The 15725-nt window shown below is 39.5% G+C and overlaps 2 protein-coding genes across 2 annotated transcripts in view; one reads left to right on the top strand and one right to left on the bottom strand.

Moving 5' to 3' along the window:
- Positions 1-5042: 5042 nt before the first annotated feature.
- LOC101862318 lies at positions 5043-7042 on the bottom strand. Its single transcript, XM_005090997.1, has 2 exons — positions 6197-7042; positions 5043-5102 (listed from the first exon to the last, which is right to left on the bottom strand). The coding sequence occupies exons 1-2, from the start codon at positions 7040-7042 to the stop codon at positions 5043-5045; spliced, it is 906 nt and encodes a 301-aa protein (XP_005091054.1).
- A 4451-nt stretch (positions 7043-11493) lies between these two features.
- The window catches only part of LOC101862088 (QRFP-like peptide receptor), a gene marked incomplete in the record, with an annotated part of 15824 nt that continues 11592 nt past the window's right edge, over positions 11494-15725 (top strand). Inside the window, 3 exon segments of the mRNA XM_013088752.2 lie at positions 11494-12688; positions 14722-14953; positions 15542-15658. Of these exon segments, the coding sequence (XP_012944206.1) occupies positions 12542-12688; positions 14722-14953; positions 15542-15658 (496 nt within the window).

Genomic DNA, 15725 nt, shown 5'->3' with positions numbered 1-15725 from the left:
GGGGGGGGGGGTTATTGAAAAGGCTTCGCCTTCGACAATGTTTCCGAATAGCTATTACTCATTCAAAGTGACAAAACATGACTATAGTATTGTGATTATTGGATTTTAATTGTAGATATGTAGATCTGTTATGCTCTGTTTGGACACAGTTTGGATAAATTAGGAATCTACTACTTAATTGACCTTGCCAGTCAGGGCGAATCCGGGCTGAAAAGGATACGGCGTCCTATCAGACAGACAAAGATACTGGCGAAAAAAAGCGGCCCACACTGGAATAGAACTTACGTCTTCTGCTTACGACAACAAAGTGCCTAACTGTTGCACCACATACACCAGTAAACGTGTCTTTCTATCTCCGACAGCTATTTTGCTAGATCATAACGAGAAGTCAATTTCCTTGATTACAAACAAATTATCTTTTTCCAGACTGAGCATCGTCACTTCAGATTTCTTTTTTCTTTCTTACAATTAGATATTACGCTTTTCAGTTTTTCGCCGCTTGAATCATACCTGTAAAGGCGGGTATCATAAAATGTAGTATATCATCATTTTGTCTTCCATTTGCCGTTTTCAAAAAACTGACATAGACAGAAACTTGGCGTTCGAATCACCCACCCCCTCCCCCTTGTTTATACTGAATTAGATGTAACAGAAACAGACATATTATGAGCTTTTGATTGGTCATGTAAAGATAAAATAATGCCTCTAATTATGTTGCCTTAGACACGAAACATGAGCATTGCAATAATATGTAATGAAGGAATTTGTTAGCTTTTGTAACAGAAAATAGCTTAAAGAAGAAGAACTGAAACATGTTGGAGTAGTTGAAAAGTTATCTATCATATTTTATATTTTGCCTTTCCCCATCACGTAAACCACAGATTGGACCCATAGACATGGAGAGTTGTTGCATGTTCTACAACCATAAACCTGACACGACTTTTGCATCATTGTCCGTCATGTTGTTGCCTCTGTCGTATGGCATGAAACTTTTTCTTTTATCGAATTGTATGTGTTTTACACCCCATCGACACAACTTGGATAACTGTGAAGGCGAGCTGTCTTGAATCTGCCTGTAAGGCCAAACCTGGAGAGAGAAAGGTACAAAGTCCTAGCTAGAAGACGGAAATACTCGATATAAATTCTTCCCACCCGGTAATCGAACTGTGATCTTCTGTGTGCAAAGTTAAATCTAATCGCTATTCCACAGGTGCCTGTTAACTTTTTCTGTGACAGCTGGTTTCCTAACCACCTGTACAATTAATATGCTCACGATACGTTACTGTCTCGGCTGCAAATGCAGCCAATGACCATTGCCCACATCTTTTTTAAACATGACTTTAGTTGTTGAAGGGAATGAACTCGACAAATTGAAAACATGTTCTCGCTTTACCAGTCTATGCCTTGTATAATGTGTTAAATGAATGTGGTCAAATTCTTGGGCAAGGGTCCACATTTGGCAAAGATTCTTTCGCCACACTGCCACCATGCGGCCTGCTTTGGCCAAACATCGTCCCTTGATCAAATTACCGATATTTATTCAGAAGTAAGAAACGTGACAGAAGGTGTTATGAAGGCGGATTGTATCACTGAATGAAATGAAAGAATGGCCATGCTGGTACGTGTGAATCAATGATCTTTGTTACCATAAGTGATGAAACGTGATTGAAGATGATAATAATTAAAGCAGTTCTGGAAGTGCTAGGCTGAAATGTGAGAACGAAAGGTCTTAACACTATCCGTACGCCCGGGGCCATTTTGTACCCCCGGGGTAGCATTCTTCACATTTCAGAATACTTCTACTACGAAGATCTCTTTGAAACTTTCAGTGTTTCTCAAAAAATCATTTTGACAGACTGCTAGGCAAAGTGTACTGATCGGATTAACGAGTAAATTTCCTCTTTTGAAAGTGGTGGCACAGAGTTCCCTACGTCGTATGGATACGATAGCAAAACACGACGTACGTATAGGGTTAAACATTGTTGGCTTGATGAAGTTTCATTGGTCTCCAATAAAATTTCTTCAGTTGATAGTTGGCTCTGTTAGAGTGAGGCATAACCTTACTGCATTGAAAAGGGGATTTATGGCCAGTTCACATTAACATAGGTTCTCGTGCGTATCTCCATACTCTTCAAAATGGCGGCCACATATTTCATCAGATTTCCATGGATTTCAACAACGTGACACGATGTGCGTTTTGTTTTTCTCGGTCAGAGGCAGATCAATGTGTTCGTAGGAGAGTAAAAAAAATAGGGAAGGTTGTGGGGAGGGGGGGGGGGATAAAATGCTGAAATTTACTCCTTAGTTTAGTATTAGCAAAGAGTCTACATAGTTATGTACTATCTTTGGTATTAGTAAACATTTTACGGCACGTGCAGTACAGTAAGTTCATACATTTGTATAAGTGCTGAAGATTTGACGTGTTATTAGAGAGTAAAAACACCAATTAAAAAGGAGGAGAGATAAGGACGACAGTTTGTTTGATAGGAGAGAAGGAGCAAACCACATAAGAGCATCAGCAAACCACCTACCTGTATTGACTTCTACACTTATGTTCATAATGCAATGTGCTATACTGTCGTTGCATTGTGATAGTACATGTAGAAGTGTGTGCTTATTATAATAATATGTTAGCATTAATACTAACAACATAACAACGTATGTATGCACCTTCATACCCATGTCTTTTGTAGTAAGATGCAGGTATTGTTAAGCGCCTCGAGCTGTATTTTGTGGGAGTGGACGCTACAGAAATGATCGGTATTTTCATCATTATTATTATAATTTGTGTCATCATCATCATCATCATCATCATCATCATCATCGTCATTATTATTGTCATCATTATCATTATCATTATCTTTATCATTATTATTGTGATTGTTATTGTTATTCTTGTTGTATTATTACTATTATTATTATTATTATCATCATCATCATCATCATCAGTTTTATTCCGTATTTCATTTTTCAGCAATTCGCACACGTCGTGGTCTTGGTCAAGTGGGTCTTGTAGAAAAAGGTCAGAGGTCAAATTAAGCAACTACACACAGGCTAACCTTTCAGGTCCGATTCTCTTAATTCGACCAAATCGTTCGGACCTTTCTGTAAGTGAAAGGGGAATGTTCACGTTATGAGTACCCTTTATCGCCTCTGGGTAGTTTATCCATTTATGTCCATGCAGTAAGATACAGAACTGTGTTGGACTTAAAGCCTATTATGGCTATTCAAGTGCTGTAACATACGATTTAACCTTTTTTCGCGATAAGTCCAAGAATAGAGTTGTGGATGCTTATTAACAAATCTAAGCTCAAGAATGCTCAACTTGAGATTCGTATTTATTGACTGACCCACACAATATTTCAATCGGATATAAAATAAGTAAAACTTTTAGCCTTTTAACCACTATCCAGCATCTGGGGCATCTGGGGGCATGTTAAGGCACCTCCTGTCTCGTTCCCTTTCCTGTTTGAAGGGGTCTGTCGAGATCTGAGGCCGGAAACACATTTCTGACGTCACACATTGTTGGCGCCGGGTTTCCTTGGAGTCGACACGCTCTAGTCTGAAGGTGTCTGTGTGATTTGTAATCGATAACTCGTTAAATCAACCACACCTCACCGAATAAAATAGTTTTTCAATCTGTTTGTCTCGCCTGGAGGCATAGTTGGCATTTAGCGAAACATGCCATATCATTATTCCAAATCGTAAAGTTAGCGTTATTTGATAACAATTAGATTACTGTACGTGAATAGAAAATATATTATAAGAAGGAAGTAGATCTAGATAATTAATTAAAAAGATAAATAAAAGCGCTGACAATTCTCTCGGAAATTGTGGAAATGGAGCATTTCCGTAAAATTGTATCGTTTATAATAATATTTAAAAAAAGGTTTGTCAAAACAGAAACTACCAAGGCACAATGACATTACTTTTTCTGTAATGGAGATTCATGCTTTGGGGGGGGGGGGGTAACGGCAGTATTTGCCAGGGAAAAGGAATGTTTTTGATAGAATGCGTTCAAAAGCAGTGATCAAAAAGCAGTGACGCATGTCATGTGTGTCCTAACATAATTTATTATTATAATTTTCAACAAATAACTCGAATACGCTTTCTAAGGCCGAAAAGGTCAATCTCATTACAAAATAATTTGGTTAAAAACTAATAAACAAACCATTTTCAAGAGAGAATGAACAGTGAGGTGTATATAACTTTCGGAATTGTGTCTGGTTCTGCACGACGTTCGACTATTTTGCGTAAAAAAGTCTTCCAAAGCAGAAACCAAGATAAGTTTGCTTTTGCTTGCGATGGGTGGCAAAAAACTAACAATCCCAGCTGAAGCGACGACATCAAAGACAATCATCAATGGAGAAAAGTTATTTAGGTATGAGCAAGAGTTTATGGGCTTAACACCCCTTTCAACACTGTTATGTTATTTAAAAGGAAGGACCTCTGAATGTATTGTCAATAATGTATGTCTTTTGGCTGTTTATTAAGCATATTTAGGGGCTGGCGCCTTTTTCAACACTGTGACGTTTTAATAGGTGGGAACTCCGGATTTAATGTCAATACTTTCTGACTGGAACGACTTAAATTGGCTGAGAGCCTTGACAACTCCACAAAACGACCAATATTCAGGAAAATCCTGTTGAGGATTCGAACAAGAGCCATCCGTTTGGAAGTTCAGCATAGCACTCAGCTGTTTCGATTGAACGAGAACGAATGTCATTGTTTGGACGCAATAATTCTCTTTCCCTTATCTTCAATCCACCCCCCCCCCCCACCCCCGCCCCTCGTGCTCTCAACAGACAGACATTCTCTGAAAAGTTATATTTTACTCCCCCCCACCCCACCCCACCACCTCCCCGACCCCAACTCCCAAGCAAATACACAATGTAGGAGAGAGAGAGAGCGAGCGAGCGAGAGAGAAAGAGAGAGAGAGAGAGAGAGAGAGAGAGAGAGAGAGAGAGAGAGAGAGAGAGAGAGAGACTCCTAACCACCGAGCAGACAGCAGACGTCTAGCCGGCCAGGGGGCATTACCCCCATCAGTTAAACCAGTTTCGTCTGCCAGTTTCTATCACCGTCAGAAACCGGAGATCGAAGCCCTGGGGAGAGATAATTTAATGCAATGCCAGAGAGTGTGAGTCCGCTGTGGTCAATGGAGCAGACAGTTTCCATTTTGTGAGTGTGTCTGTATTTGTCTCTGAGTGTGACGGTGTTGATTTCCTTGAGGATTGCTTAGGAATACGGCGCCGCGTCACGCAGAGAGGTTCTTGTTTACATAGTGTTGTCATAGAAATAAGCTTAGAAATCTCTACTCTGTTAGGGTTTTATTTTCTTTGAGGTCAGCATTGTTTTTCATTATACTTATATGATAATTATTGTGCAGCTCACAGGTCATTGTTCTGAAGCGGGAATTTGTGCTATACACTCACAGGTCATTGTTCTGAAGCGGGAATTTGTGCTATACAATATTGTGCTATTTATCATTAGTATTACTATTATTATCATAATAATAATGATAATAATAATAATAATTATTATTATTATTATTATTATATTATTCCTACTATTGTTACTGTTATCATTATTATTATTATTATTATTATTATTATTATTATAAGAATTATTATTATTATTATTACTAGACACAGACCCGTCCTACGAACGGTGATATAGTGATAGGAAAGCCCAAGATAAAATGTTTGTACCGGTACCTGATTCATTGCCGTAGGACATCTGTGTAGACAACAGTGCTGGTATATGCGCCATCTGGTACTCCGTCCTGGGCAGCAGGTCTGTTTGCATGTATCCTAATAGAGTCCCTGGACCCAACACGACTCTTTGCGACATATAATTGTCCATGTGAAAAAAAAATCGCCCTGTAAAGAAATCCCTATCATTTTTAAAGTCTGTCCCTGAGCTTTGTCAGCAGTCATTGCAAAAGCAGGTCTAACCGGCAATTGTTTCTGTCGCATATGGAAGGGACATATGTTGTCTGAAGGCATGAGAGAAATTCTTGGGATGAAAAGTCTCTTTCCAGCATGTGGACCGCAAGCAACGACAGCATCAATTAAATGCTGATGAAGGTTTTGAACCATATGTCGAGTCCCGTTGCAGTGGCCGTTTGTGGGATCCAGATTTCTCAGCAAAATGACGATGCTATCTTTCTGCAATGTCAGTTTGTGGGGTGGCATACCTGACGGACATAGAGAATTGATAAATTCGATGGGGTATTGGTGTTCATTTTCTTCCACCAAATCACTGCTCTTGTAGACTTTTTTTCTCCGAGAAAGGACTGCATGATCAGGTTGTTGATTCTGTCTACTTCTGTGTTGGTGGGACTGATGATGCAGCGGGAAGCCAACCAGTCAGGATTTGTATTAGACTGCAAGTTACCGAAGACACAATTTATCAACTCTCGTTCGCTCTTTACTGTGATGTCATCTGGCAGTTTTATCGCAAACTCCACGCTTTGCTTGCATACGTTGTGTTTTCCATTACCAATGTCCAGTAGATAGTAGGAGAAATCAGCAGTCTCACCTGTAAGCAAAACCCCCATGTTTCTTGTCAGTCTGAGAACATTAACAAACTCCCACAGATATGATGATTTCAGCGTTGCATTGACTATCTGTGATCTTGAGCCATGGCGAACTACTGGTAGTATTTGGCGCCAGTCACCCGACATCAGCACAGTTAGCAAACCGAACAGAGAGTTATTCCCCCATATGTCTTGATGTGTTCGGTCTGTGGCTTCAAAGATGTGTTTGTGGCCCATCGATACTTCATCAATGATGAGCAGCTCTGTTTGGCGTAATAAAGTGCCACTGGCATCTCGGGGACTCACACTGCACATGGACTGTTCGTTCACACACAGAGGTATTTTGCATCTGCTGTGTAATGTTCTGCCATTTGAGAGCAGAGTTGCTGCATTGCCTGACAGAGCTGTAGCAAGGGTGATCTTCTTAAAGGAACGGACAACCGCAAGAATCAGGTTTATAGGGTGGGTTTTCCCAGTCCCTCCACTTCCCTCCAGGGCAAACATCTTGCCTTGCTTCTGTACAACTGACTCTATCACAGCATCCTACACGACTCTTTGTTCTTCATTAAGCTTTGGGTACTCTTGACTCACCTTCTCTCTCTCTGGTTGTTTGCGTCAAAATTTAACTCCTATTGGATAATTCTTGGTTGTTCTCCCTCAACATGACTGTGTTCTGCAGGCAGCAGCTAAAAGTCGTTATGCAGATCCAACACATCATTATCAAGAATGTGCTGAAGTTGTAGCAACACTTGGTTCTCAAGGTGCGGATTCAACTCTGTGACCTTGTCCCTCAACATGATGTCCCTGCACTGTACCAATCTGAGCTTGTGCCAAAGTGAGAGAGGATCAGCTGGGCAACAATAGATGAGAATGGTTGTAAAGGCAAGACGTAACTGGGGTCCAAATCTTATGGAATATGCTTCTTGTATTGCTGCATCCTTCTCAGTGTCATCATCGAGCAGTCCAAGTTGGTTGCATGCGTCTTGATAAGATGGGCAACTTGATCCATTTATTGTTTTCCGATCTTCAAAACTGATTGCCCCAGGCTTGTGGTGTAGTGGAAGTAAAATATGAAATGGCTAAAGGTAGAGTGAAAACATCCCAGAGCATCGAATTATAGGAAAAACCATCAAACCTGAAAAATCAAAAGGAAGTTTCCGAATTTTGAAAATATGCCCACGTAACCCTTTGGGGCAATTCTTGTCTGAATCATATTTTTGTAAATTGTATGGGCACCTGTGTAAAAAGTTTTTACTGACCCCGTAAACGGGCTTAGCTCCATTATAATAAGATTATTATTATTATTATTATTATTATTATTATTATTATTATTATTATTATTATTATTATTATTATTATTATTATTATTATTATTATTATTGTGATTATTATTATTAACATTATTGTTACTATGCGATGATGACTATGATAATAATAATAATAATAATAATAATAATAATAATGATAACAGTTATGGCAGTAATAACAGTAATAAATACAATAATAAAAATAATAATAATAAATTGTAATAATGATAGTAATAATAATAATAATAATAATAATAATAATAATAATAATAATAATTATTATTATTATCATTATTATTATTATATTAACTATAATTGCAATAAATACTGTAATAATACTACTGTTACCATTATTATGCAATTAAGTAATTATTAACATTATTATTGTGTTTTTACTCAGAACATAGTTGACATACATGAGGTACGTAAGAGTGAATGATTGAATAAAGGAGAGGGGTTTGGAAGGGGGGAGGGGTAGCTCAAGTGTATAGCTTTTCAGCCTGCAGTAATGTTCAAAACGTTTCAAAAACTACTCCATTTGATTTCTTCTATCAAACAAACAGAAAAAACACCACATGTGATTAATATTTATTATAATCATGAAGTTTTTGCGCCCAATAAATTAATTACAAAAATTACCTGACAAATTAAATGGCTGGTTTACCATCATGTGAGTGGTTGTGTGTATATGTGTGTGTATGTGTGTTTGTGTGTGTGTGTGTGTGTGTGTGTGTGTGTGTGTGTGTGTGTGTGTGTGTGTGTGTGTGTTTGAGAGGGGGAAAGGGTGGATGTATGAGAGAGAGAGAAAGAACGAGAGAGAGAGAGAGAGAGAGAGAGAGAGAGAGAGAGAGAGAGAGAGAGAGAGAGAGAGAGGGAAAGAGAAGGACTGAGAGTCAGTGTCAAACCCTTTGAAACGGAGTCTGCATGGGCTTGAATAACACATGTAATCTGTTTTGATAGGAAATCACTTTGAGGAAAAGGTTAGAGAAACGACACTCTATTGTGATCCTGGAAACTGTACCTGTATTTTTATATCAAACTTTTAATTTGAATTCCCAGAAAACAGACGAAAACAAAGCTTGTTTTGATTCACCTCCCGAGATCCAGTAATAGAACCGGGGTTTCAATTTACGGATGCTTTTAACGAATGTGGCCCAGCACTGCTTTTAAATAATGCATACAGTGTGAGAATTATCTTATCCTGGAGCTACAAAATGATTGAAGTACCCAGTGAGTGAACGCCCGACGAGCACAACACGAAGGTTAAGACCACAGATGTGGGAGAAAGGACAGAAAGTGACCGTAATTGCTAAGGTGATGCCAGAATACAATGGTGCATTAGAAATGTAATAATTATAATCTGTACTGTACAAAATATTATAATTATCCTCATATTCGTATTCCTCGAAATCAGGAAACGACAAATGCAATTTTTGGGACATCTTAATAGACATAAAGGTCTCGAACATCTAGCTCTCACTGGCAAAATATTTGGAAGGCAAACGAAGAAGGGGTAGGCCCAGAGCAACCTACTTAGGGAACCTAAACAAATGGGTAACGGTGAAAGATCAGGGAAACGTAGCTTTTTTTAAGAGCATCCGAGAAAAACAATGAATGGAAAACCATGATCGCCGATGCCGGCCGTAGATTTGGCACTGGATTTATATACTGATCCCCATATTACGTTAAACAGTGCTTATCAATCTTTTTCTTTGCCAGCACTTGTTTTTTTTGGTCACCTTTAAAAGGCTAAAATGTTGGTACCGGCCAACCTTCATGTATTTCCAAGTGGGGCATTAAATAATACCCTCCACTGTAAGGGTGATTCACACTGCCCACCAAAATAACCAAATCGCCAACAAGAGGGAGATATAGCGCAGATTGGCAAACACTCGAGTGTAAATTAACTACCTTATGGAAAATTTTTCTTCGTTGCTCGGAAACACTAAGAACAGCATTTCCTTTGATTCTAATTATTCAGGAACGGCGTTATGAAATAATTATAAATATATACATCTCACCAAAGAATAGGAAACAGAGCTCTGGCGTGCGAGGGCCGCTTACTTCACTGAGCAGATATGAAAACAGTGTTATTAAGCCCAATTCATATGTGAGGCATTGTGATGAATTCAGGCTTCCGTCAAAATAATAAAATCGAAGATACCAGCATTTTCCCCCGGTTCGGCAATTAATTTTTTCTGAATTTCTTTTTTTCTTTGGGGGGGGAGGTGGGGATGGGTTGTGCTCAACACCTTTTATGCCCTTTCAAAACACATGTCTGTGTGGTTTTATTGAAACACGTTGATAAAATGTACATTTTCAGCTTCCAAGGACCCTCTAGCTTTAGAAGTTATCAAACTATGGCGACCATTCCCTTGCTAATTTTACCCCTGAAACCAGGGGACCCCCACTTCCTTCAATCGCAAGTATCCCGACGTCTATTAAAGATAGTTAGATAATTTTTTTCATTGAAAGATAGACAACTGAACAAGCTTAAAGATGATAAAAATAACTTTACATGCCCAAAAAGTGATGAGCTAATATAGTGTAAAGCGCATAGAGCCTGCAGTTGAGCGGGGATATGCGCTATACAAATGCTATTTATGATTATTACTTATTATTATTATTATTATTATTATTATTATTATTATGAGCTCCTGATTCTACCGCGTCGAGACATATTAGTTTGTATTAGGCATGCGAGATTTTAGAACACGTAACGATTTTTAAAAACGGTACAAACTTTCTGTTCTCTTGACGCGTGTATTAAAAGTGAAAACGGCACTGAGAGAAAGATTAAATAATCACAACTCGAGCGCGTAGCGTGTGTGTGTGTGTGTGTGTGTGTGTGTGTGTGTGTGTGTGTGTGTGTGTGTGTGTGTGTGTGTGTGTGTGTGTAATGTGTGTGTGTGTTGGGGGGGGGGATGGGTGTATGGTTACTTTATTGAATAAAAAATAAAAGTAATATTATTAATAGTAAGTGCTATAGCGCGCTCTGTTCGGGTTACCCCCTCTGTGGAAACGTCCATACTCTCCTTGTCTCATGCTCCAGCTCCTCATATAATTGTTGGTCGTTTCGACGGTACCAGTCTCATTGTAAACCAAAGCCAAAGGGTCAAGTGGATTGAAGATTTCAGGAGATCTGTGTTCTTGAAGTGTTGGTTTGTCCTGAGTTTCTTCTTAAACTAATGGGATTTCTGTGTTTTTCCTATTGATCTATCTTTTTAACTTGTCTGATTTTTTTAAATGTTTAAACAAAACAAGCGTAACTTCCTCCAATAATAGAGTCATTGTGGAACTGTTAATCAATGGTGAGCACTATTCTGCTATTTTAGATATAGGAACATGGTGCAGGTAAAAGAAAACTTTGACCTCCCCCCCCCAGCCATCCTTATAATAAGTGAAAAGAGACTTTCTTGTCACAGTAACCCAAATCGCTACTCTATAATTACAAAGTTCTATGCTCAGAGCCTAGCTTTGAAAAAATTGACGTTAAATTTCTTTTATTTTCATAAAATGTCAAGCTTTTTCAAATTATGCAATTGTTTGATCTCTTGATGACGACTCCAAATAATCTTACGATTTTGATAGAGCAGATGGAACATTAATTCCGTTTCTGACTCATGGACATTGGTATCTCAAAATAGCCAAATATGTCTGACAGAAATTCGCAATTCTAGGGTAGCCAATGTAGCCCCTTAGAAATAAGTGGAAACACTAAATGTGTGTACGAGGCCAAGTAAGGTCAAAATAAGAGGGAGGGGTTTAAAGTTTTCTTTTACCTTTTAGTCCTCAGAACATTTTGACTTTCCGTTTGGATCTGAAAGTGACAGTAATATTGTCCTTTCTCTTTTAAATAAATAACCGGACTAATATATTGCATTTTTTGATAGATTAAGACATTGGCTGTGAACAAACTTTTCAGTTTCAGTTTAGTAGAGGGTTTTACGGCGCTCACAACTGCATACGGTCATATGAGCGCCAGAACAAACTTTGCTCAGTGTAAGTCTAAAAAGGCTTAAGCTCTCATTTCCCCCTTTTTGAAACTTGCTTCTGATTAGTGCAGAGAACAGACAACTATCAGATAATCTCTTTATGTAAGCTAAGCTAAATGTGGAGTATGACTAAGACCAGAAAGTTCAAAGAAAAGTAAAGACCAAAAGATTTCAGGAATAACGCAGACCACTAACTTTCACTTTTAAAAGAAGATCGAAGACCACAAACTTTTTCAGAAGGACAAAACCCACAAACTTTCCTTAACAAGAAGGACAAAATCCCACAAACTTTCAGGAAGCACAACGACCACGAACTTGCACTAACAAGACGAACGGAGACGGCAAACTTTTGAGAAGGACAACAACCACAAACTTTCAAGAAGAACAAAGACCACAAACTTTGGCTATCAAGAAGGACAAAGACCACAAACTTTGGCTATCAAGAAGAACAAAGACCACAAACTTTGGCTATCAAGAAGAACAAAGACCACAAACGTTGGCTATCAAGAAGAACAAAGACCACACACGTTGGCTATCAAGAAGGACAAAGACCACAAACTTTCCCTTTTAAAAAGGACAACGACCACAAACGTTCACTTTCAAGAAGGACAAAGATAACAAGCTCTCAGGAGGAAGAACCGGCAAAGGAAGAAACATACAGACAGACACAGAGCTAGACGGAAACGTCTACGACCACCAGCATGAGTTTCCCCCACACACCTAACGCCACCATGAGCTGTGTGCCGGGAGAACGCTTCCACCCTTATTTGCCAGATCCTGAATTCTTTCTCATGTTCTCGTCTCCAAAGAAACCACCTGAGTACCCAGCTTGGGAGATTGCGCTCAAGGTGAGTTTTTTCAGTGTTGTTGTTTGTTTCGTTTTATTTTTCCCTTTAAATAATTTGAAACTGCCCCCCACCCTCCCCGCGCCCCCTTTTCCACAAGGGGGACCAGGAAGTTATCCATTGACCCATTATAACAAAACAAGTACGGTACTCAACGTCCACAGCTGCTACTCGTGAAAACGTGGCACCCAAATTACGTGAGGCAGCGGACGAAAAAAAGAAAGGGAAACAAAGAAAAATAAATTATACCATTGTGGTGAGATCACGACTCTCTCGAGATGAATCGAACCTAGTACAACTATTGTTGTTACTGTTAATAATGAACAAGATTTCTCGTGCATGTTGTTTAGAATGAAAACCGAGCCGGCGGATAAAAAATAATGACCAGAAATGAAATGGATAATCAAGAACGATCTAATCTGTTTTAATAGTTCGTGTTTGTCACGCAAACGCTGAGATCAATAGGGTCAATTTACTCAATTATTCTGTGGTCATCGTGAAAACGTGGAACCACAAAGATATCGGGTAACAGATTTTCCGTTTGTGTCTTGCTTTCTCTCTCTCTTTGCCCCCCCCCCTCTCTCTCTCTGTATCTCTCTTCTCTCTTTTTCTTTCTTTCTTTCTTTCTTTCTTTCTTTCTCTCTCTCTCTCTGCCAACATCTCTCTCTCTCTCTCTCTCTCTCTCTCTCTCTCTCTCTCTCTCTCTCTCTCTTTCTCTCTTTCTGTTAATTTCTCAGTCTCTTTGAACCATCCTCTTACTGCGTTTTTCCCTTTATCTCTGTCTATCTCCCATCCTCTCTTTCTCCTGCTATCTATCCCACTATCTCCACTCCTTTTCTTCCCCCTCTCTCTCCTTCTCCCTTACTCTCTCTCTCTTTCTCTGACTCTCTCTCTCCCCTCCCCCTCTCTCTCTCTCTCTCTCTCTCTCCCTCTCTCTCTCTCTTGTTGTCTATTTCTCCTTATACCTGTCCTTTTTCCTTTTTACGTATAACCTACTTTTCTCCTACCGTCTCGATTCCGTCTAGTCTACACGTCTTTCTTTTATTCCCTATCTCTGTTATTTTCCCACATCCTCATTCCCCCATCCCCGGTACCTCTCTCCGTCCCCTTCTCTATCTCTCTCTCTCTCTCTCTCTCTCTCTCTCTCTCTCTCTCTCTCGATCTCTCACTCTCTCTCTCTATCGATCTCTCACTCTCTCTCGATCTCTTTCTCTCTCTCCTCTTTCACCTTTTTCATATATCTATCTATCTATCTATCTATCTATCTATCTATCTATCTATCTATCTATCTATCTATCTATCTATCTATCTATCTGTCTATCTAGATTGCTGAGAATTGGTTTCAGATACCCCCCCCCCCACAGAGAAGTCAACCAAAACACCATCCTTTGTGTTGGGTGTATTCTCACCAAACAAAAAGCCGTCCTTTTTGTTATTTTTTGTTTGTTTATTTGTTTCAATAAACGTGCCTTACGCCGCTATCGACACAATCTAGATCATTTAGGCGGCAGGCTTCGACACTTCCTGTCAGCGCCAACCCAGGCTGAGATGATTGCAAAGTTAACGTCCTTGTCGTCTAATCAAGACGTTTGACGTAGAATAGGATCATCGAGGGTTAATAAACCTCCGGACGTTGCATTCTTTGAGCGCCCCACTGGCTCAGTTAGCAGGCCCATCATGCCGGATTACGGAGAGGTTAACCCTGAGTCAAATCCACTGAACCTAGGTTGTGTTTGGGGAGTTTGAAAGGCTCTATTCCCATTCAACTCGGTCCTATCGGACATTTGGCCTGTCTGTGCTAGGAGATGGAAATAGATTCGTGTCTCATCCCCTTAGACATCCTGAAAGGATCTAGATCAGACGAAAAAAAGTAAGTTAGTGGAAGTGATTCGAACAAAATAACATGAATTATTTTTGGAGATTTGATAAATACAAATTTGGAAAAGATCTAGAATATATTCTAGAAATCGTTTTTGAAATTACCAGAGCACCCGCCAACCCACTCTCTTGTCCACCCGTCTGTCTATATTGTCCAGATTCTCTTCTACGTTCTGGCCATCCTCCTGGACATCGTGGGCAACTCCCTGGTCATCATCATCATGTTCGTCAACCAACGCATGCGCACAACGACCAACGTGCTAATTCTGAATCTGGCGGTCAGCGACTTCATGGTCGGTATCTCCTGTATGTGGATCCATGTCGGCGCACAGATCTCTCCGGAATGGCCCTTTGGACATTTCATGTGCAAATTCAGCACCTTTATACAAGGTCAGAAATATCTTTTATGATTTAGTGGGTGGTTGGAGGATGCTTTGATATGGTTTGCCCTTTTTTGTTATCAAATATCTATACTGGCCAGCAAAAAAGTGTGTGGGGGAGGGGGGGGGCACCTTTTGATTGTATTTTTTAAAATCTAGTCTTTAGAGTCTGTACGATTTTCCTTTCACTTGAGCAATACTAAGTACTCTAAAAGTAGATGGTGTTATTTTTTAAACCAACATGTTGGTGCTTAAATTAGTGTTTACAACTCCAAAGTAAAAAAAAAAATAATTTAGAAAAAATAGGACTGTGACGCTATTCCCCGACCATGTGGAGGACTTTTTGCCTTCAATTTTTGTATAAAGTTTACATCTGTGTTTATGAAAAACAATCGCATATTAAGAAACTGCCACAGAGAAAGATGGTAACATTAGATAAATGGAACCCTCGGCAAGTTCCGAGCGTTTCTTCAGTTGCCAGGACACTCAACGTCCGTTTTAAGATTGGTTTTTAGAAGTATGGGGTTTTACGGTGCTCACAACTGCGTAAGGTCATATGAGCGCTAAGATTGGTTTACTGTTTTGTTTCTCTCCCCAGTTACGTTAGTGACATCCAGCGTTCTCACGCTAACTGTCATCTCAGTGGAGCGTTTCATCGCCATCGTGTACCCCTTCCGACCTCACTGGTCAGCATGCACCACTGGTTTGATTATCGGTGAGTCTTGGCTGATAGCAGATCAGAAAGAGAGAGAGAGAGAGAGAGAGAGAGAGAGAGAGAGAGA

The sequence above is a fragment of the Aplysia californica genome, unplaced genomic scaffold (assembly GCF_000002075.1).
Source record: "Aplysia californica isolate F4 #8 unplaced genomic scaffold, AplCal3.0 scaffold00024, whole genome shotgun sequence".
Taxonomy (NCBI): Eukaryota; Metazoa; Mollusca; class Gastropoda; order Aplysiida; family Aplysiidae; genus Aplysia; species Aplysia californica.
The sequence above is the reverse complement of the archived record's forward strand: the minus strand, read 5'-3'. Positions and strand labels throughout refer to the sequence as shown.